The sequence below is a fragment of the Mobula hypostoma genome, chromosome 4 (assembly GCF_963921235.1).
Source record: "Mobula hypostoma chromosome 4, sMobHyp1.1, whole genome shotgun sequence".
Taxonomy (NCBI): domain Eukaryota; kingdom Metazoa; phylum Chordata; class Chondrichthyes; order Myliobatiformes; family Myliobatidae; genus Mobula; species Mobula hypostoma.
In genome coordinates, this window is record NC_086100.1 from 191,687,550 (window position 1) to 191,711,672 (window position 24,123).

General features: G+C 43.8%; 1 protein-coding gene across 1 annotated transcript in view; it reads left to right on the forward strand.

The window, feature by feature from the left end:
* LOC134345011 (transcription factor COE3-like) overlaps positions 1-24,123 on the forward strand; it is a 496,949-nt gene that overhangs the window by 20,718 nt on the left and 452,108 nt on the right. Inside the window, exon 5 of the mRNA XM_063045143.1 lies at positions 20,440-20,513. Coding sequence (XP_062901213.1) covers positions 20,440-20,513 — 74 coding nt within the window. The remainder of the gene's footprint in view (positions 1-20,439; positions 20,514-24,123) is intronic.

A 24,123-nucleotide genomic window follows, 5' to 3' on the forward strand; every position in this document is an offset into this window, starting at 1 on the left:
GGCTGTGGTTGGGTGCTTCCAGGATGCTGCACCGGCAAGTTTGCGGCGCTGGAGGTTCATGGCAGGGAGAGTTTCTCCCTTCAACCGTCTGCGTGAGATGATGGGATTTTCGAGAGACTTTTAGACTTTTTTTTTTACCATGCCCATGGTTTGTTCTTTATCAAATTATGGTATTGCTTTGCACTGTTGTAACTATATGTTATAATTATGCAGTTTTTGTCAGTTTTTTTAGTCTTGGTTTGTCTTGTGTTTCTGTGATATCATACTGGGAGAACATTGTATCATTTCCTAATGCATGCATTACTAAATGACAATAAAAGTGGACTGAGTGTCCTCATAATCTAATCTCTCTCTCTATCTCTCCTCAAACACTACTGGATCCGTTGAGGGTTTCCAGCATATTCTATGTTTATTTGGATTTCCAGTATCTAGGTTTTTGTTTGCCCGTGTCCTGTTTCTGAACAGCATGTCGCTTGGTGACACAAACAGGCCAGGTGCAATATCTGCACTCTCAATACGCCGCTCTCCCCGCTTCTCCTCAACTCTTCATAACAGAAGGTGTATGTCACTGGGCCATAGAGCATTGCAGCCCTGAAGCAAGCCCTTCGGCCCATCCAGCCTTACTGGAATGTTATTCCCATTGACCCACACATGGCATGCTTGAGGCAATGAGTTCAACAGTCGAGAAGTCATCTTCAGCCTTATGGATCTCTGGATTAGGCTGCTTCTGGAATACTGTATGCAGTTTTGGTCGCTCCATTATAAGAAGGATGTGATGGATTTGGAGAGGGGGCAGGAGGATTATCAGGGTGCAATATTGATGTTAAGGATACTATCAGAACGAGCTATTCAAGTGCAGAAAGATTTGTTTGTTTGTTTTATTGACTACACAAAAGCATTTGATACAGTGAAGCATAATAAGTTATTTGAAATATTACAGAAAACTAGATCTAGATTCCAAAGACCTCCGCTTAATCAGAACTCTGTGCTGGGAACAAACTGCCGCTGTAAGAATAGATGGAGAAGTGAGTCAGTTTATGAAAATCAAGAGAGGCATTAGACAAGGGTGTGTTTTCTCCCCTGATTTATTTAATGTGTACAGTGAAACAATATTACAAAAAATAAGAGACATCTTGGGAATCAAAGTTGGCAGTGAAAACATCAATAGTTTCAGATATGCCGATAACACTCTGTTAATTGCAAGTACAGAGGAAGAACTACAAAACTTAATTGATATATTGTAGTTGTTGAAGAAAGTGCAAAAATGGGTCTAGCTGTCAATTGCAAAAAGACAGACTGTATGGTGATATCCAAAAAGAAGGCTGAAAATAAACAGGGAAGACATAAAACAAGTACAGAACTTTTGCTACTTAGGAAGCTGGGTGACATCAGATGGCAGGTGTGACATGGACATCAAAAGAAGAATAAGGATGGCAAAAGACACCTCTACGAGAATGAAGAGTATACTGACCAACACTAAACTAGGCATGATAACCCGCCTCAGAGTACTGAAATGTTACGTTTATCCAGTTATGTTATATGGCTCAGAATGTTGGACAATATCTAGCAACATGAGGAAACGAATTGAAGCAGCAGAGATGTGGTTTTTGAGGAGGATGCAAAGAATAAGATGGACAAAACGAATATCTAATGAGGATGTCATGAACAGTGCAAACACCATAAGAGAAATAATGTATGAGATTATGAAAAGGCAATGTAACTTCATTGGACATGTGATTAGGAACGAGGAGTTAGAATGCACGGTAATTATGGGAAAGATTGAAGGGAAGAAAGCAAGAGGAAGACAAAGACAAATGATGGTGGAGACAGCAGCCAGAGAACTGGAAATGAATACCAATGAATTGATCCACTTGACCCGAAACAAGACTGTGTGGGCCATGGCAGTCAAAGCTCAAACTGGGCACGGCACTTGATGATGATGATGATAGCAAAGAATCTTTGGCTGTCTGGTGATATTGGAAATCGATAGGCAGAGGCTTTCAATAGACTTATTAAAACAGACTCCGTTTGCAATTGGAAGCTGCCTTCCTTTGTATCTTGCACCCTTTCTACTTCCTGTTTGACTGGAGCCACCTAGACCTGCTCTGTCATATTTTATTTAGTAGCTTATTGGGTTTGACATTGACAAGAGAGACCTCCATTGCATACAGACCTGATATGTTCTTGGATTCCACAGTTTGCAGCTTTATTTTGTATGGTAGTAATGGGCAAATTATAGAGCTAACATCCCAGGGAGTATGCCTTCTTCTTCAGGCCTTCGCCTCCCCCACCTGTCACCTTATGGCTTCTCACATTAATTCAACCTGCACCCCTCCTGTACCTTACCCCTCTCACCTGGATACACTGATCTCCTGCCAACTTGTGTTCCTCCCGTTTCCTCTCACTTTCTTATTTTGACTCCCTCCCCCTTCCTAAGCAAATAAGAGAAAATCTGCGGATGCTGGAAATCCGAGTAACACACACACAAAATGCTGCAGGAACTCAGCAGGCCAGGCAGCGTCTGGGAAAAGCCTCAGCCTGACTTGTCAACTGTTTATTCCCCTTCATAGATGCTGCCTGCTGCCTGACCTGCTGAGCTCCTCCAGCACTTTGTGTGCTGTTATTACATATTTCCAGCCCCTGCAGAATCTCTTGTGTCCGGACCATTGTCATCTGCTTAAATCTCATCAAGACAGTCAGGGACTGTAGATTCATGTAATTAACTCAATCTGGAGATTTGCAAAGGCATAGTGCAAGAAGTGAACCCATGTTGCAAAAACCGATCTTGTTCTTTCCTGTCCTAGAGGCTAAGCTGTTTGGGATAGTTTTCGGTGGAGTATAGATGAACGAGAGGTGATCTCTTTCAAACTGTTATGTCCCAGAGGGCTGGACCAGGTAGATGATCAGTCGTTTCCACTAGTGAGGAATCACAAACAAGAGGTCAGGCATTTAAAACTGAGGTGTGTGATGGAGTGGACTGCCATGGACTCAACCAGCTCCATCACAGACACAACCCTCCTCACTATTGAGGTTATCTTAAAGTACATCTCAAGAAGGCAGCATCCATCATTAAGGACCTTCACCATTTGAGACATGGCCTCTTCTCATTTCTACTGTTAGGAAGCAGGTACGAGAACCTGAAATACCACTCTCAATGTTTTAAGAACAGCTTCTTCCCCTCAGCTGTCAGATTTCTGAACAGCTCACGAACACCTCACTATTCATCTTTTGTGCGATTTAGTTTTTGTAACAAAGCAATTTTTAATGTCTTGCACTGTACTACTGCCACAAAACAATCAAAATTTCATGACATCAGGGTTTCCCAACTTTTTTTAGGCCATAGACCAATACCATTAAGCAAGGGTCTATGGATAACATGTTGGGAACATCTGCATGACATACATTCAGTGGCCTCTTTATTACGTATACCTGTATATCTGCTTGTTAATACAAACACCTAATCAGCAAATCACTTTGCAGCAACTCAAAGCATAGAAACATGCAGACGTAGTCGAAAGTTTCAGTTGTTTTTCAGGCCAAAAATCAGAATGGGGAAGAAATGTGATCTAAGTGACTTTGACCATGGAATGATTGTTAGTGCCAGACAGGATGTTTGAGTATCTCAGAAACTGCTGATCTCCTGGGATTTTCATGCATGGCAGTCTCTCGAGTTTACAGAGAATGGTGTGATAAATAAAAAAAAAATCCAGTGAGCAGTAGGGCTGTGGGAAGAAATGCCTTGTTAATGAGAGAGGTCAGAGGAGAATGGCCAGACTGGTTCAAGCTGACAGGAAGATGACAGTAACTCAAATAACCACGTGCTACACAGTGACAATAGACAATAGACAATAGGTGCAGGAGTAGGCCATTCGGCCTTTCGAGCCAGCACCGCCATTCACTGTGATCATGGCCGATCATCCACAATCAGTATCCAGTTCCTGCCTTATCCCCATAACCTTTGATTCTGCTATCTTTAAGCGCTCTATCCATCTCTTTCTTGAAAGCATCCAGAGACTTGTCCTCCACAGCCTTCTGGGGCAGAGCATTCCATACATCCACCACTCTCTGGATGAAAAAGTTTTTCCTCAACTCCGTTCTAAATGGCCTACCCCTTATTCTTAAACTGTGGCCTCTGGTTCGGGACTCACCCATCAGCGGGAACATGCTTCCTGCCACAAGTGTGTCCAATCCCTTAATAATCTTATATGTTTCAATAATATCCCCTCTCAGCCTTCTAAATTCCAGTGTATACAAGCCCAGTCGCTCCAATCTTTTGACATATGACAGTCCCGCCATTCCGGGAATTAACCTTGTGAACCTACGCTGCACTCCCTCAATAGCAAGAATGTCCTTCCTCAAATTTGGAGATCAAAACTGCACACAGTACTCCAGGTGTGGTCTCACCAGGGCCCTGTACAGCTGCAGAAGGACCTCTTTGCTCTTATACTCAATTCCCCTTGTTATGAAGGCCAGCATGCCATTAGCTTTCTTCACTGCCTGCTATACTTGCATGCTTGCTTTCAGTGACTGATGTACAAGAACACCTAAATCTCATTGTACTTCCCCTTTTCCTAACTTGACTCCATTTAGATAATGATCTGCCTTTCTGTTCTTACCACCAAAGTGGATAACCTCACATTTATCCACATTAAACTGCATCTGCCCATTCACCCAGCCTGCCCAAGTCACCCTGCATTCTCATAACATCCTCCTCACATTTCACACTGCCACCCAGCTTTGTGTCATCGGCAAATTTGCTAATGTTACTTTTAATTCCCTCATCTAAATCATTAATATATATTGTACACAGCTGTGGTCCCAGCACTGAAGTGGTGTGCAGAAGAGCATCTGAATGCAAAACATGGCAAACCTTGAAGTGGATGGACATCCGCAGCAAAGGCCACACTGGGTTCCACTCATATACCTAATAAAGTGGCCATTGAGTGGATGTCACTGAGGTCCAGCAGATGCTGGAAATCTTGAGCAACACACACAAAGTGCTGGAGGAAATCAGCAGATCAGTCAGCATCTACAGAGGTCGATCTTTGGTATTGACTCCTGCACTATCCATTGACAGGACCCTGAACTCTAGACGAAGTCCAGCCTTGAACTCTAGGCGTGCTGACTGACCAGTACTCTTCAACTCTTGAACTCAGTTCCTTGACTGATATGCCTTTTTTACTTACGCTGCTGGCATTTAGGGCAGCAATGAAGGTCCTCCATCTCTCTCTGTCCTTGCCCACTCAAATGTAGAAGGATTCTTCTTTACTGTCTCTGTAACAATTTTGTTTTACCAGCCAAGGTTCATCTTGAGCTGAACCCCTGAACCTGGAGGACCGGTGGACTACTCTTCGTCCGGCCATGGAGGCAGGAGAGACTACCTCATTAAACATATTTAAGGCACAGTTAGATAGAGTTTTGTGAAGCAGGAGAATTAAGGGTTTTGGAGAAAATAGAAGGTGGGTGGAGCTCAGTCCACGGCGAGATCAGCCACGATCTTACGGAATGGCAGAGCAGCCTCAATGGTCCAAGTGGCCTACTCCTGCTCCTATTCCTTATATTTTGTTCTTATGAAGCAGGCCTCTTGGCCCAGGCCATTTCATCAATGCTACCGTGGTGCCTACCAAGTTAGTCCCATTTACCCGCATATTGTCAATATCCCTTTTAAAACCCCTCCTATCCAAGTACCTATTCAAATGTATTTTATATGTTCTTATCAATGTAGCTTTCTTGGAACGCCTACACATCAACGTTCTAGGAATTTACCAGAAGGACAGGAGAAGGCCAGCTCTACCTTGTCAAGGGCAGGTTGTGATGAGGCTTGGCAGTGAAGGTTCGCGTCCCCTGGATAAACCATCCACAGGTGCACCACTGCAACAGGCCACCAGAGGGCATTTGGAATAGGATTTGCACCTCAGGTACCCAGTGAAAAAGCCATTCCGCGGAAACAGTCGAGGCACTTGCTTCGGACTCCACATTGCTCCGCCACGACCTCACGTCAAGAAACCTTTCCCAGTTACAGATACAGTTTGGGTTGATTTCAGGGAACAGGGAGGTTGAACAGATGCTGGAATTCTGAAATAAAAATCCCGGAGATACTTAACAGTTCAGCAAGCATCTGTGCAGAGAGAAAAAGCAGAGTGAATATTTAAGGTCAATGACTCTTCAGGCTCGGAGATGTTAAATGTGTTTCTCTCTCCACAGATGCTGCCTGATCTGCTGAGTATTTTCTGTTTCCATTTGAGCAGGATTAGTTTTTCTCACTGAAATGTGATACATATCTGGGCGATAGAGGAATCGAGGGATATAGGATAGTGCGTAGAAAAGCAGTTTTGAGGTCGGAACTTGCCACAATCTTATTGCTTTGGAGAACTATGTTGAGGGACTAATCTACACTTATGAGTATTTCTTATGCTCATTGGTTCGGAGGTTTATACCAGCTGTTTATAAGAGCATTATTTTTCACTGTTTCCCCAGAGCCCAGCAAATTCCTTCCTTTTAAATGCACTCTGTGGCCACTTTATTAGATACCTCTTGTACCTAATAAAGTGGTGATAGAGTGTATGTTTGTGGTCTTCTGCTGCTGTAGCCCATCCTCTTCAAGGTTGGATGTGTTGTGTGTCCAGAGATGCTCTTCTGCACACCACTGTTGTAAGACACGGTTATCTGAGTTACTGTCACCTTCCTCTCAGTTTGAACCAGACTGGCCATTCTCCTCTGACCTCTCTCATTAACAAGGCAATTTTGCCCACAGTCCTACTGCTCACTAGATTTTTTTTTTGTTTTTCACACCATTCTTTGTAAACATTAGAGACTGCATGCATAAAAATCTCAGAAGATGAGCAGTTTCTGAGATACTCAAACCACCCGGTCTGGCACCAGCAATGACTGCACGGTCAAAGTCACTTCGATCATATTTCTTCCCCATTCTGAACAAAAATTGAATCTCTTGACCATGTTTGTGTTCTTTTGTCCTTTGAGTTGTTGCCACATAATTGACCAATTAGATATTTGCATTAATGAGCAAGTGTACCTAATAAAGTGGCCACTGAGTGCATGTTGAGGGACTACATAATCTACACTTATCAGTATTTATTATGCTCTTTGGTTCTGATATTTATACCAGCCTTTTATATGAGCACCAGTCTTCACTGTCTCCCCAGAGCCCAGCAAATTCCTTCTTTTTAAATACTTGTCACCTAAAACATCCACGAATTTCTAAAGATATGCCGTGGAGAGCATTCTAACTGGCTGCATCACCGTTTCATACGGAGCTAGGAGACTTCTGCACATGATTGAAGTAAGCTGCAGAGAGTTGTAAATTTAGTCAGCTCCATCACTAGCCTCCGTAGTATCCAGACATTTTCAAAGAGCGATGCCTCAAAAATGCGCCATCCAAAATCACCCAGGACATGCCCTCTTCTATCATCAGGAAGGAGGTACAGAAGCCTGAAGGCACACACATAATAATTCAGGGACAGCTTCTTCCCCTCTGCCATCCTACTTCTGAATGGACATTGCACCCATGAAATTTACCTCACTACTTATTTATTTATCTATTTTTGTACTATTTATTTAACTTAACTATTATTTATTTAAATCTTTCTAATCTCACCTTAAACCTATGCCCAAACACAAGGAAATCTGCAGATGCTGGAAATTCAAGCAACACACACACACAAAATGCTGGTGAACGCAGCAGGCCAGGCAGCATCTATAGGAAGAGGTACAGTCGACGTCTCGGGCCACAACCCTTCGTCCGGCCTGCTGTGTTCACCAGCATTTTTTGTGTGTGTTGCTTAAACCTATGCCCTCTACTTCTCATTTTATAACACTGCTCAAGATCTCAGGTCTTCTTTCGCTGGTCTCTTAAATCTAAACAATCTCATGCCATAGGTAATTAGAAGCTCAGCTTTTTTGAACTGCGGTCCTAAACTGAGGAACTCAGTTCCTAAAACTATACAGCATGCAGACTCAGTTGACACTCTTAAATGCTCAAAACTTATTTATTTAATCTTGCTTTTGGCTAACATCTTTTGGTCTTTTATTTTCATGTTTATTTTTAATTTTCATGTTTGCACTTTATCCCATTGTAAAGCACTTTGAATTACATTGTCTGTATGAAAAGCACATGGTAAATAAGGTTATTATTATTACTTTTCAAGTACCGAGTACTTGAAACTAGTTCAAAACTAGCGACATACTCAAAATGCTGGAGGAACTCAGTAGGTCAGGCAGCGTCCATGGAAATGACGTTTTGGGCCAAGACCCCTCATCAGGACCCGTGCATCTGCAGAATCATTTGTGTTTTTGAAACTAGCTTCTCTAGTTTTAACTCCACTACATTAGGGGTAAAAGACAGTAGTTATTACCTTATCTAACCCCCTCATGATTTTAGGTGTCAGGTCACCTCTCAGTCTGCTTCATTCCAGAGAAAAATGTCCAGTCTGTCTAGTCTCTACTTAAAGACTAGCCCTTCAGTCCTCGAAACATCCCTGAATCTTTGAGTCATAGAAAAGTACGGCACAGAAATGGGCCCTTCAGCCCATCTAATCTGTGCCAAACTATAAACTGCCTACTCCTATCAACCTGCACCGGGTCCGTAGCCCTCCATACTCCCACCGTCCATGTACCTATCCAAACTTCTCTTAAATGTTGAAATCAAGCTCACATGCACAACCTGTGCTCTCAGTTCATTCCACCCTCTCACAACCCTCCGAGTGAAGAAGTTTCCCCTCATGTTCCTCTTAAGCTTTTCTCCTTACACCTTTAACCCAAGACCTCTAATTGTAGTCCCACCCAATCACAGTGGAAAAAGCCTACTTGCATTTACCCTATCTATCCCCCTCATAACATTGTATACCTCTACTAAATCTACTCTCAATCTTCTACATTCCAAGGAATAAGGTCCTCATCTATTCAATGTTTCCTTATGTCAGGTCCTCCTGTCCCAGCATCATCCTTGTAAATTTCCTCTGTACTCTTTCAAACTTATTTGCATCTTTCCTACAGGCAGGTGACCATAAATGCACGAGTCTCCAAATTCGGCCTCACCATCATCTTATACAACTTCAACATATCATCCCAATTGCTGTACTTAATATTTGATTTATGAAGGCCAATGTGCCAAAAGCTCACTTTACAACCCCATCTACCTGGAATGCCTCTCTCAACGATTCTGTATTCCCAGATCCCTCAGCTCCACTGCATTCCTCACTGCCCTACTGTGCACAGTGTAAGTCCTACCGTGGTTTGTACTTCCAAACGCAGTTCCTCACACTTGTCTGGAACTAAAATTCCATCTGCCATATTTCAGCCCATTATTTTTTCCAGCTGGTCCAATCAATGGCAATGGAGTTGGTCACTGGCTTCAGGAAGCGGGTGGAGCACAGGCTCCTGTCCGCATCAATGCTGTTGAGACTGAGAGGGTTAAGAGCGTCAAGTTCCTAGGTGTGAACATCACCAGCAGTCTGTCCTGGTTCAACTATGTTGATCTCATATCTAAGACAGCTCACCAAAGCCTCTAGTCCTTAGGAGACTAAAGAAAATTGGAATGTCCCCGTCAAGCTTTACCATTTTTTATTGATGCACCATAGATAGTATTCTGTGTGGATGAATAATGGCTTGGTATGGTAACTGCTCTGCACATGATTGCAAGAAACTGCAGAGAGTTGTAGACATCAGAGGAACCAGCCTCCCATTTTACTATGTACACCTACAAGTTAATGAAAACATTTAGTCAGCCAATCATGTGGCAGCAACTCAGTGCATAAAAAAACACAGACACGGTCGAGAGGTTCAGTTGTTATTCAGACAAAATGTCAGGATGGGGAAGAAATGTGATTTAGAAACATAGAAAACCTACAGCACAGTACAGGCCCTTCGGCCCACAAAGTAGAGCCAAATATATCCCTACCTTAGAAATTACTGGGCTTACCCATAGCCCTCTATTTTTCTAAGCTTCATGTACCTATCCAAGAGTTTCTTAAAAGACCCTATCGTATCCGCCTCCACCACCATTGCCGGCAGCCATTCCACGCACTCACCACTCTCTGTGTAAAAAAACTTACCCCTGACATCTCCTCTGTACCTACTCCCCAGCACCTTAAATCTGTGTCCTCTCGTGCTAGCCATTTCAGCCCTGGGGAAAAGCCTCTGACTATCCACACGATCAATACCTCTCATCATCTTATACACCTCTATCAGGTCACCTCTCATCCTCCGTCACTCCAAGGAGAAAAGGCCAAGTTCACTCATCCTGTTTTCATAGGGCATGCTCCCCAATCCAGGCAACATCCTTATAAATGTCCTCTGCGCCCTTTCTATGGTTTCCATATCCTTTCTGTAGTGAGGCGACCAGAACTGAGCACAGCACAATTTAATTGATTTTGACTGTAGAATGATTGTTGGTCGCAGAAGGAGTGGTCTGTGTATCTCAGAAACTGCTGATCTGGGATTTTCACACTCAATTTACAGGGAATGGCGCAAGAAACAAAAGAAAATTCAGTGAGCAGCAGATCTTGTTAATGAGAGAGGTCAGAGGAAAATGGTCAGATTGGCTCAAGCTCTCGGGAAGTTGACCGTAACTCAACTGACTGTTACAACAGTGGGGTATAGAGGAGCATCTCAATGCCCACAACTTCGAGCCTTGAAGCGGATGGGCTACAGCAGCAGAAGACCACAAACATACACTCAGTGGCCACTCTATTAGGTGCAGGAGGTGCCTATAAAGTGTCCACTGAGTGTGAAGAAAGAGGAATGGAGGAGGTTCTCAGGAAATTGGGATAAACTATCAGCAGATAAATATGTAAGCAGATAATGAGCAGAGCTTTAGATGGACAGTAGATCAATGAGCAGAGCATGGAAGTGCTGTCAGATGGGTGAAAGTGAGAAAAAATTTAGAGTAATGAATAATAGGTAGATAGAAGGGTGGATCACTATCACATAGACAGAGAAGTAGTATTTGAACAATCGATGAAATGTAAAATCACCCCATGTCAGTTACCATTTAGTTGCTGCCTAGTTTCACTGTTCTAGGTCCTGCAGGCAAGAAGCCATATTTCTTCATAATCTGAGTGTTGCTGTCTGTGCACAGTCCTAAACATTTTCACATCGTTTCTAACTCCACCAATTCATTCCTTCACTTCCATACATCCAGTTTAATATTTCTGCAGCCGCTACTCAGAGCTGATCTTGCAGAGCAAGGCCCTCAAATCTCAGCCATCCTCTGCTTGCCCGACCTATTACCACCTAACCCTGAGGGTATCTAAGACCATACCATAAGACAGGGGTAGGCAACCTTAAGCACAAATGATTTTCTAGCATGTGTTATTCATTAATTTGAGGCAAAACATAACTAGATGTATTTAAATGGATAATTCCCATATTTCAAGTTTTTTATGGCATTTATCTGGCCCACCGTCCGCTCATTAATACGCGATCCGGCCCACGGAGGCAAAAAGGTTGCCGACCCCTGCCATAAGACATAGGTGCTGAATTAGGCCACTTGGCCCATTGAGTCTGTTCTGTCATTCCGTCGTGACTGATTCATTATCCCTCTCTACCCCATTAGACTATAAGACGCAAGACCATTCTCCTGCCTTCTCCCATAATTTTTGACGCCCTTACTAATCAAGAACTCACCAACCTCCCCTTTAAATATACCCAATGACTTGGCTCTACAGCTGCCTGTGGCAATGAATTCCACAGATTCACCACCCTTTAGCTGAATAAATTCCACCTCACCTCAGTTCTAAATGGGTGTTCTTCGATTCTGAGGCAGTTTCCTCTGGTTCTAGACTCCCCCAGTATAGGCTATCTAAGCCTTTCAATATTCCTCAAAGTTGCTGGTGAACGCAGCATTCCTCGTGTTTGCGCTTTCAATATTTCATAGGTTTCATTGAGTCCCTCCTCATTTTAAACTGCAATGAGTGCAGGCCCGGGACATCCAGGCAGAAGGTAAAAAACTCTGAGAACCCCAGACTCAAGGGCTTCTTCTATCTCTCTGTTATCATTGCAGATGCAATGTTGGCATTCATTTCAAGAGGACTAGAATATAAAAGCAAGGACGTAATGCTGAGACTTTATAAGGCATTGGTTAGACCGCACTTGGGAGTATTGAGAGTAGGTTTGGACCCTTTACCTAAGAAAAGATGTACTGGTATTGGAGAGGGTTCAGAGGAGGTTCACGAGAATGAATCCGGGAAGGAAAGGATTATCATATGAGGAGCGGTTGATGGGTCAGGGCCTGTACTCGCTGGAATTTAGAAGAATTGGAGTGGGGTGTGATCTCATTGAAACCTATTGAATGTTGAAAGGCCAAGACAGAGTAGATGTGGAGAGGATACTTCCTGTGGTGGGGGAGTCCCGGACCAGAAGGCAAAGGCTCAGAATAGAGGGATGTTGCTTTAGAATGCAGATGAGGAAGTCATTAGGTATATTTAAGGTTCTTGATTAGCCAGGAAATCAAAGTGCTATGAGGAGAAGGCAGGGCAGTGGCGATGACTGGAAGAATTGGATCAGCCCATGATTGAATGGCAGAGCAGACTTGATGGGCCGAATGGCCTGCTTCTGCTTCTATGTCTTATGGTCTTATCTGGCACTTCAAGCCGCGCCATCCAGTAATCCCCTGATTTAACCCTAGCCAAATCACAGGACAATTTACAATGACCAACTAACCCACCAACCAATATGTCTTTGGAGTGTGGGAAGAAACCAGAGCACCCGGAGGAAACCCATGCATTCACGGGGCAAACGTACAATCTCCTTACAGGCAGTAGTGGGAATTCAACCTGGGTTGATGGTAATGTAAAGCATTGTGTTAACCGCTACGTTACCATACTGTCCCTAATGCAGGAAGATATAATGCTGACCCTTTATAAATCCGACCGCACTCGGAATATTTATCTAAGAAAAAACGTGCTGGCATTGGAGAGGGTCCAGAGGAGGTTCATGAGAACGATCCCAGGAATGAAGGGGTTAACACATGAGGAGATCTGGACATTTACCCAATGGAGTTTAGAAGGATGAGGGGGAATCTCCTTGAAACCTATCGAATATTGAAAGGACTAGATAGAGTGGAGATGGAGAGGATAGTTCCTATAGTGGGTGAGTTTAGGATCAGAGGGCACAGCCTCAGAGTACAAGGACATCTCTTTAGAACAGAGATGAGAAGGAATTTCTTTATGCAGTGGATGATGAATCTGTGGAGTTCATTGCCACAGACGGCTGTGGAGGCCAAGTCACTGAGTATATTTAAAGCTGAGGTTGATATGTTCTTGATTAGTAAGGGTGTCAAAGGTTACGCAGAGAAGGCAGGAAAATGGGGTTGAGAGGGATGGAATGATGGAGCAGACTCGTCTCGATAGGCCAAATGGCCTATTTTTGCTCCTATGTCTTATGGTCTTTAAACTGACAGCCTGTGCATTCAGGATGTGAGGGGCAAGATTTTTAACACCAAAAGTGGTGGATGTTGGAATGCACTGCCAAATGTGATGGTGGAGGCAAATAGGACTGAGACATTTAAGAACCTTTTAGATCTGCAGATGAATATGCCAGCAATGGGGGTGGGGGGAGGATGATATAGACTTTGTGTAAGTAGGAGCGATTGGAACATAGAGCATGGAGCATACAGCGCAGTACAGACCCTTCAGCCGTAATGTTGTGCTGGTTTTAACTTACTCAAAGATCAGTCGAACCCTTTCCTCTCGAATAGCTCTCTATCTTTCTTTCATCCATATATCTATCTAAGAGTCTCTTAAATGTCTCTAATGCAAGGATTACCAACTTTTTTGATGCTGTGGACCAATACCGTTAAGTAAGGAGTCCATGGACCCCAGATTGGGAACCCCTGCTCTACTGTGTCTGCCTCTACCACCACCCCTGGCAGTGTGTTCTATGCACTCTACACGCTCTCTGTAACAAATTTTATATCTGACATTCCCCTCCCCCCCCATACTCTCCTCCAATCACCTTAATATTCTGTCCTCTTGTACCAGTTATTATTCTCCAGGATAAAGGTGTTCAGTGTCCACTCTGTCAATGCAGGATAGAAACTGTCCTTGACCCTGGTGGTACATGCTTTCAGGTCTTTGTAGATTCTGCCCCTTGAGAGAGCGGGGGAGAGAGACTGTCAGGGCATGTGGAGTCTTTGACTACGCTGGCTGCTTTACTGAGGCAGCAGGAAGCGTAGACAGAGTCCATGGAGGTGAGGCCGGTTTCTGTGATGTGCTGAGTTGCGTCCACAACTCTCTGTTCACAGCTCGACGGTTTATTCATTTCTACAGGTGCTGCCTGACCTGCTGAGTTCCTCCAGCATTTTAAATGTGTTACTCTGGATTTTCAGCGTCTGCAGGATCTCTTGTGTTGACAACTCCCTGCAGTCAAGGGTAGAACAGTTGCCGTACTAAGCCATTGTGCATCCAGAAAGGATACTTTTTCTGATGTATCGATGAAAACTGGTGAGGGGCAGTAGAACCATGCCATATTTCTTTAGCCTCCTGAGGAAGCAGAGTCCTTTGGCCATGGAGTTTATGTTGGCCATTAAGCACCTAGTTCCACTAACGCAACTTTGTTAATCCCCACATTCACACCACCTCTTCTCCCACCAGTTACGAAGGTAGCACAGTACGCCCTCTACTTCCATCGGCCTGGCATCTAAAACTTCGACAAACTTCTATAGATACGTAGTGGAGAGTATATTGACTGGTTGCAACACAGCCTGATATGGAAACACCATTGCCCCCGAGTGCAGAATCCTACAAAAAGCAGTGCATACGTCCCAGTCCATCACCGATAAAGTCCTATCCACTATTGAGCACATCTATATGAAGGGTTGTCACACGATTGCAGTATCAGGCTCCCCCACCACCCAGAACGTGCTCTCTCTCGCTGCTGCCATCAGAAAGAAGGTAAAGGAGCCTCAGGACTCACACCGCCAGGTTCAAGATCAGTTATTACCTCACAACCAGGCTCAGAAACAGTTATTACCTCTCACCCATCAGGCTCTTGAACCATAGTGGATAACTTCACCCAATTTCACTTGCCCCAGTATTGAACTGTTCCCATAACCTATGGACTCACTTTCAAGGACTCTTCATCTCATGTTCTCAATATTTATTGCTTATTTATTATTATTACTTGCTTTTGTATTTGCACAGTTTATGTTTTTTGCACACTTTGAGCTTTGAACCACCAGCCCCTGTCTCCACTACTCACTGACACATCAGGAGCAGTTCATAGTGGCCAATTAACCAAGCAGCTTGCCTGTCTTTGGGATGTGGGAAACTCATCTGTTCACAAGGAGAACGTGCGAAGTCCACACTGACAGCGTAAGACATCAGGCCTGATCCTGGTCTCTGACACTGCAAGGTAGGGACTCTACCAGCTGTGCCACAGTACTAGGACCTTGGGATCACGTATATCACAGAATTTTATAGAACGCATGCAGGCCCTTCAGCCCATCAAATCCAAGCTGGAGTTTAGAAGGACTGGAGGAGGATGATCCTCATTGAAATCTATCGAATATTGAAAGGCTTAGATAGTGTGCACTTGGAAAGGATGTTTCCTATAGTGGGTAATTCTAGGCCCGGAGGGCCCAACCTTAAAATAAAAGAAACTCTCTTTAGTACTGAGATGAGGAGGAATTTCTTCAGTCAGTTCCTGTGGAATTCATTACCATGGACAGATGTGGAAACTACAGTGCTTATAAAAAGTTTTCAACAGCCCCCCCACCCCCCAGAAGTTTTCATAAGACCATAAGACACAGGAGCAAAATTAGGCCATTTAGCTCATAGAGTCTGCTCCGCCATTCCATCATGGCTGATCCTGGATCCCACTCAACCCTTTACACCTGTCCTCTTGCCATATCCTTTGAATGCCTGACCCATCAGGAAACTATCAACTTCCACCTTAAATATACCCACAGACTTGGCCTTCACCGCAGTCTGTACAGATTCAGTACTCTGGCTAAAAAAAAAAAATTCCTCCTTACCTCTGTCTAAAAGGTCGCTCCTCAATTTTGAGGCTGTGCTCTCTAGTTCTGAATAGCCCCAACTTCCTCTCCACATCCACCCTATCTAGTCCTTTCAACACTCGGCAAGTTTCAATGAGATCCCCTCATAGTCTTCTGAATTCCAGTGAGCACAGGCACAAAGCTGCCAAACACTCCTCATATGTTAACCCCTTCATTCCCAGGATTATCCTCATGAACCTCCTCTGGACTCTCTCCAATGACAACACATCCTTTCCGAGATACGGGACCCAAAGCTGTTGACAATGCTCCAAGTGCGGCCTGACTAATGTGTTATAAAGCCTCAGCATTATCTCCTTGCTTTTATATTCTATTCCCCTTGAAAGAAATGCCAGCATTGCAGTGTAAATTAACCTTCTGGGAGTCTTGCATGAGGACCTCTAAGTCCCTCAGCACCTCTGATGTTTGAACCTTCTCCCCAGTTAGATAATAGTTCGCACCATTGTTCCTTTTACCAAAATGCAGTATCATACATTTCTCAACACTATATTCCATCTGCCACTTTTTTGCCATTCTTCCAGTTTGTCTAAGTCCTGCTCCAATCGCATTGCTTCCTCAGCACTACCTACCCCTCCACTTGTCTTCGTATCATCCGCAAGCTTTGCCACAAAGCCATCAATTCCATTATCCAAATCATTGACAGACAAAATTGTTGAAAAGCAGCGGTCCCAATACTGACCCGTGGGGAACACCGCTAATCACTGGCAGCCAACCAGAAAAGGCCCCTTTTATTCTCACTTGCCGCCTGTCACCCATTCCTCTATCCATGCTAGAATCTTTCCTGTAACGCCATAGGATTTTATCTTGTTAAGCAGCCTCAGATGTGGCACCTTATCAAACGCTTTCTGAAAATCCAAGTAAATGACATCCACTGCATCTCCTTTGTCCACCCTGCTTGTTACTTCCTCTAGGAACTCTAATAGATTGTCAGGCAAGATTTCCCTTTACAGAAACCGGGCTGACTTTGACTTATTTTATCATTAGTCTCCAAGTACGTCAAAACTCATCCTTAATAATAGACTCCAACACATTCCTGACCACTGAGGTTAGTCTAACTGTCTTATAATTTCCTTTCTTTTGCCTTCCTCCCCTCTTAAATAGTGGAGTGACACTTGCAATCTTCCAGTCCTCCGGCCCCATGCCAGAATCAAATGATTCTTGAAAAATCATAACCAATACATCCGTTATCTCTTCCGCAACCTCTCTCAGGATTCTGGGATGTAGTCCATCCAGTTTAGGTGCCTTATCCACCTTAAGACCTTTGAGTTTGCTTCGCTCTTTTTCCTTTGTAATAGCAATGGCGCTCACCCCTGCTGCCTGACCCTCATGGACCTCTGGATCATTGCCAGTTTCTTCCACAGTGAAGACTAATGCAAAATACCTATTAAGCTCACCTGTCATTTCTTTGTCCTCCATTACTACCTCACTAGCATCATTTTCCAATATCAACTCACTCCTCCCTTTCACACTTTATATAACTGAAAAAACTTTAGGTATTCTGCTTTATATTATTGGCTAGACTGTCCTCATATTTCATCTTTTTCCTTCTTGTAGCTTTTTTAGTTGCCTTTTGTTGGACTTTAAAAGCTTCCCAATCATCTGATGTTTTATGGACTTTTCTGCTCCTCTGCACTAATCCCATTTGCCTGCATTAGGACAGTCTCCTTCTATAAACACAAGAGGTTTTGCAGATGTTAGAAATCAGGAGTGACACACACAAAATGCTGGAACTCAGCAGGTCAAAGCCCAGTCAGAAGTGTGAGGTGGTACACTTTGGAAGGACAAACCCCAAGGCAGAGTACAAAGTAAATGGCAGGATACTTGGTAGTGTGGAGGAGCAGAGGGATCTCGGGGTACATGTCCACAGATCCCTGAAAGTTGCCTCACAGTTGGATAGGGTAGTTAAGAAAGCTTATTGAGTGTTAGCTTTCATAAGTCGAGGGATAGAGTTTAGGAGTAGCGATGTAATGATGCAGCTCTATAAAACTCTGGTTAGGCCACACTTGGAGTACTGTGTCCAGTTCTGGTCACCTCACTATAGGAAGGATGTGGAAGCATTGGAAAGGGTACAAGGGAGATTTACCAGGATGCTGCCTAGTTTAGAAAGTATGCATTATGATCAGAGATTAAGGGAGCTAGGGCTTTACTCTTTTGAGAGAAGGAGGATGAGAGGAGACATGATAGAGGTGTACAAGATAATAAGAGGAATAGATAGAGTGGATAGCCAGCGCCTCTTCCCCAGGGCACCACTGCTCAATACAAGAGGACATGGCTTTAAGGTAAGGGGTGGGAAGTTCAAGGGGGATATTAGAGGAAGGTTTTTTACTCAGAGAGTGGTTGGTGCGTGGAATGCACTGCCTGAGTCAGTGGTGGAGGCAGATACACTAGTGAAGTTTAAGAGACTACTAGACAGGTATATGGAGGAATTTAAGGGGCTTATATGGGAGGCAGGGTTTGAGGGTCGGAACAACATTGTGGGCCGAAGGGCCTGTACCGTGCCGTACTTTTTAATGTTTTTTTGTTCATCCAACTTCCCACTCACTTTTTCTAATTAAGTGCCCTTTCCTTGGCTTTTATTCAGTCTTTAACTTCCCTTGTCAACCATGGTTTCCTACCACTGCCATTTGAGAACAACTTCTTCTGTGGGACATATCTATCCTGCGCTTTGTGAACTATTCCCAGAAACTTCAGCCACCTCTGCTCTGCCATCATCCCCATGTTTTATTGCTTTACAACATTGAATCACAGTGGATTTAATTTGAATTATTTTTGACACTGATCAACAGAAAAAGACTCTTTTGTGTCAACGTGAAAACGGATCTCTACAAAGTGACCTAAATTAATTACTAATATAAAACACGAAATATTGATTGCCTCAGTAGTCACTCCTTTTGATATGACACACCAAATCATCATTGGTGCAGCCAACTGGTTTTAGAAGTCACATGATTAGTCAAATGGTGATCAGCTGTGTGCAGTTGATTCTAGTGAAAATACACCTGTATCTGGAAGGTCCAGCTGCTGGTGAGTCTGCATCCAGGCAAAAACTACACCATGAAGATGAAAGGTTGCTCCAAGCATCTCCATGAGAAGGTTATTGAAAAGCAGAGTCAGGAGATGAATACAAGAAAATTTCCAAGTCACAGAATATCCCTTGGAGTACAGTTAAGTCAATCATCAAGAAATGAAGAGAATATGGCACAGCTGTAAATCTGCCTAGAGCAGGTTGTTCTCAAAATCTGAGTGACTGTGCAAGAAGGGGACTAGTGAGGGAGGCCACCAAGAGACCTATGATAATTATGCTCCGATGTTTTATGCTCTTTTGCACTAATCCCATTTGCCTGCATTAGGACTGTCTCCTTCTATAAACAAGAGGTTTTGCAGATGCTAGAAATCAAGGGTAACACACACACAAAATGCTGGAACTCAGCAGGTCAAAGCCTGATGAAGGATCTTGGCTTGAAATGTTGATAGTTTTGTTTTTTTTCTCTCAGTAGATGCTGGGTTATGATTGTCATTGCCGGGGGAGGTAATGGGGATATGCTCCCATTACCTACTAAATGCTCCAAATGGCGTGCATCTCAAATAGCCCCTGACAACCAAGTCTAGCTGCTGGCGCCCACATGTGGCTTAGTTACTAAGCCTAGTGGAACCATTTCTTTGGACACAAGAAGGGACACGGGTGTATTCCTGGTCCCTAAAACCAGTTGCTTTGGATAGATGGGGCTTGTTTGCTGTGGTTGGCAGCTCATCTAGGAGAAGGAGAACTCTGATATCAAGCCTTTGCTGTCTTGCGGGTATACCCACTCACAGTGAAGGCTTCGTGTCCCTGGAGCTTGAGTCCCTGAGGGAATCCTATGTTGATTTCAAAGCTAACTGGCAACTCCTGCGAGGCTGCTGGTTTCTACCTGTATCTGTCTCTGCTGGTCCTTTGGATTTATCAGTTGTGTGGAGAAGGGGAGCCTGCTGCGTAGGCAACAGCCTGCTCTCCATATCGTACGGCCCAGGCTTGTGCTTCATGTAGGCACGAGGACACAACATCCGTGGTTGACCCTGACCAACAGAGGTCCTCATGTAAACGCTGCCTCACCTGCTGTGTTCCCCCCAGCATTTTGTCTGTGTCGCTCAAGATTCTTCAACGCTTTCCCTATTGAAATGTCTCTCTGAAGACCTCAGAAACACAGTGACTGTATCTTATTCCACCTCCTCCTCTTGCAGCACGCTTCAAATAGCAACCACTCTGTATGTAAAGTGACAACTGATACCTCAGGTCCCTTATAAAGCTCCATCTCTGCCTCTCTGACAGCGCAGCACTCCCTCAGTAGTCCAGTGAATCCTCAGGCCGGAGAGCGAGATTAAATAACGCCAGGCAGCATTTAACGATCTGATTGTCTTTAATTTTTTTTCAGGCGATTATATATGAAGGGCAGGATAAGAACCCAGAGATGTGTCGAGTGCTGCTTACGCATGAGATCATGTGCAGGTAGGTGATTTAAATGCTCTTTTCCTCCCATAAGCACCAGAAAGTCAAAGTCAAGGTCGGTGTTGTGTCATGTGCACAAGTAAGTCTGCCAGAGGTGCAGTGAAACCCTTACTTGCAGCAGGAACACAGGCACATTGCACTGGATACACATCGTTTGTAAGAATAACATTAATTATACAACATTGTACAATCTGAACGAAAATATGAAGGCCAAATGTAGTTCAACGTGATCATGGTGTTGCTATTCTGAGCTAGTTATTAGGATTGTGAAGGTTGGTTTCCCGAGCCAAGTGGTTGAATGGAAATTTCTGTTCTTGAACCTGGTTATGGTGAGACTTCAGGCATCTGCACATCCTGACAAAGGGTAGCTGTGACAAGATTGTATGGATTGGATGGTGGGGAGCTCTGTTGATCGATGTTGTCTTGTTGAGGCAGTGCCTCCTATAGACTTCTCTGGAACGGCACTCTGAGGGGTGGGATGATCAAGGTTTGTAAAATTAGGCGAGCCCTAACTACAGTGGACAGCAGGTATCTTTCTCCTAGGTTTGGAATGTCTAATACGAGAGGGCATTTATTTAAAGACAGCTTTTTTTCCATAAAGAGTGGTGGTGATGGAGGCAGATTCGATAGAGGAGTTTAAAAAGTAATTGGATAGGGACATGAATAAGAAGAAAATGGCGGGATATGGACCATAAGACCATGAGACACAGGAGCAGAGTTAGGTTATTTGGCCCATCATGTCTGCTCGGCCATTCCATCATGGCCGATTTATTATTCCTCTCAACCCCATTCTCCTGTGTTCTTTTTGTAACCTTTGACACCTTAACTAATCAGGAATCTATCAACCTTTGCTTTAAATAGGCCTAATGACTTGGCCTCCACAGCTTTCAGTGACAATAAATTCCACAGATTCACCACCCTCTGGCTAAAGAAATTCCTCCTCATCTCTGTTCTAAATGGCTGTCCCTCTATTCTGAAACTGTGCCCTGTGGTCCTAGATATCCCCACTGTAGGAAACATCCTCTCCACATTCTCCGGTCCCATGATCCTCTCCCTTCTCCAGCCTTGTATCCCTTCTGCCAATCAATTTTCCAGCTCCTAGCTCCATCCCTCCCCCTCCTGTCTTCTCCTATCATTTTGGATCTCCCCCTCCCCCTCCCACTTTCAAATGTCTTGCTACAGTATCTCTTCTTTCAGTTAGTTCTGACGAAGGGTCTCAGCCTGAAACGTCAGCTGTGCTTCTTCCTATGGATGCTGCCTGGCCTGCTGTGTTCCACCAGCATTTTGTGTGTGTTGCTTGAATTTTCAGCATCTGCAGATTTCCTCGTGTTTGTCCACTCTATCTTGGCCTTTCAATATTTGATGGGTTTGAATGAGATCTCCCTCTCATTCTTCTAAGATCAAGCGAGTACAGACCCAGAGCCATCAAATGTTCTTTATACAATAATCCTTTCATTCCTGGAATAACTTTTGTGAACCTCCTCCAGATAATCTCTAATGTTAGCACATCCTTTCTTAGATAAGGGGCCCAATACGCCAAGTACGGTCTGACCAGTGCCTTATAGAGCCTCAGCATTACGTCTTTGCTTTTATATTCTAGTCCTCTTGAAATGACGATGAGCAGGTAGATGAAATCAGGCATTGCTAGCCTAGTTAGTTTGACAGAACATTCTGGGCAAGCAAGCCTGTTCCTGTGCTTTGCTGTTCTATGGTCTATTGGGAAGTGGAGGGCCAACATTTCGTGTCCATTCAAATAGAACAATGTACCTGTGGCTGTGCCCTCTGGTCCTAGATACCCCCACTATAGGAAACATCCTCTCCACATCCTCCCATCACATGTCGAGGAACCAACTAGAGAGCAGGCTATTCTAGACTGGGTATTGAGCAATGAGGAAGGGTTAATTAGCAATCTTGTCGTAAGAGGCCCCTTGGGTAAGAGTGACCATAATATGGTGGAATTCTTCATTAAGATGGAGAGTGACATAGTTAATTCAGAAACAAAGGTTCTGAACTCAAAGAGGGGTAACTTTGAAGGTATGAGATGTGAATTAGCTAAGATAGACTGGCAAATGACACTTAAAGGATTGACGGTGGATATGCAATGGCAAGCATTTAAAGGTTGCATGGATGAACTACAACAATTATTCATCCCAGTTTGGCAAAAGAATAAATCAAGGAAGGTAGTGCACCCGTGGCTGACAAGAGAAATTAGGGATAGTATCAATTCCAAAGAAGAAGCATACAAATTAGCCAGAGAAAGTGGCTCACCTGAGGACTGGGAGAAATTCAGAGTTCAGCAGAGGAAGACAAAGGGCTTAATTAGGAAGGGGAAAAAAGATTATGAGAGAAAACTGGCAGGGAATATAAAAACGGACTGTAAAAGCTTTTATAGATATGTAAAAAGGAAAAGACTGGTAAAGACAAATGTAGGTCCCCTGCAGACAGAAACAGGTGAATTGATTATGGGGAGCAAGGACATGGCAGACCAATTGAATAATTACTTTGGTTCTGTCTTCACTAAGGAGGACATAAATAATCTTCCAGAAATAGTAGGGGACAGAGGGTCCAGTGAGATGGAGGAAGTGAGCGAAATACATGTTAGTAGGGAAGTGGTGTTAGGTAAATTGAAGGGATTGAAGGCAGATAAATCCCCAGGGCCAGATGGTCTGCATCCTAGAGTGCTTAAGGAAGTAGCCCAAGAAATAGTGGATGCATTAGTGATAATTTTTCAAAACTCGTTAGATTCTGGACTAGTTCCTGAGGATTGGAGGGTGGCTAATGTAACTCCACTTTTTAAAAAAGGAGGGAGAGAGAAACCGGGGAATTATAGACCGGTTAGCCTAACGTCAGTGGTGGGGAAACTGCTGGAGTCAGTTATCAAGGATGTGATAACAGCACATTTGGAAAGCGGTGAAATGATTGGACAAAGTCAGCATGGATTTGTGAAAGGAAAATCATGTCTGACGAATCTCATAGAATTTTTTGAAGATGTAACTAGTAGAGTGGATAGGGGAGAACCAGTGGATGTGGTATATTTGGATTTTCAAAAGGCTTTTGACAAGGTCCCACACAGGAGATTAGTGTGCAAACTTAAAGCACACGGTATTGGGGGTAAGGTATTGGTGTGGGTGGAGAATTGGTTAGCAGACAGGAAGCAAAGAGTGGGAATAAACGGGACCTTTTCAGAATGGCAGGTGGTGACTAGTGGGGTACCGCAAGGCTCAGTGCTGGGACCCCAGTTGTTTACAATATATATTAATGACTTGGATGAGGGAATTAAATGCAGCATCTCCAAGTTTGCGGATGACACGAAGCTGGGTGGCAGTGTTAGCTGTGAGGAGGATGCTAAGAGGATGCAGGGTGACTTGGATAGGTTGGGTGAGTGGGCAAATTCATGGCAGATGCAATTTAATGTGGATAAATGTGAAGTTATCCACTTTGGTGGCAAAAATAGGAAAACAGATTATTATCTGAATGGTGGCCGATTAGGAAAAGGGGAGGTGCAACGAGACCTGGGTGTCATTATACACCAGTCATTGAAAGTGGGCATGCAGGTACAGCAGGCGGTGAAAAAGGCGAATGGTATGCTGGCATTTATAGCAAAAGGATT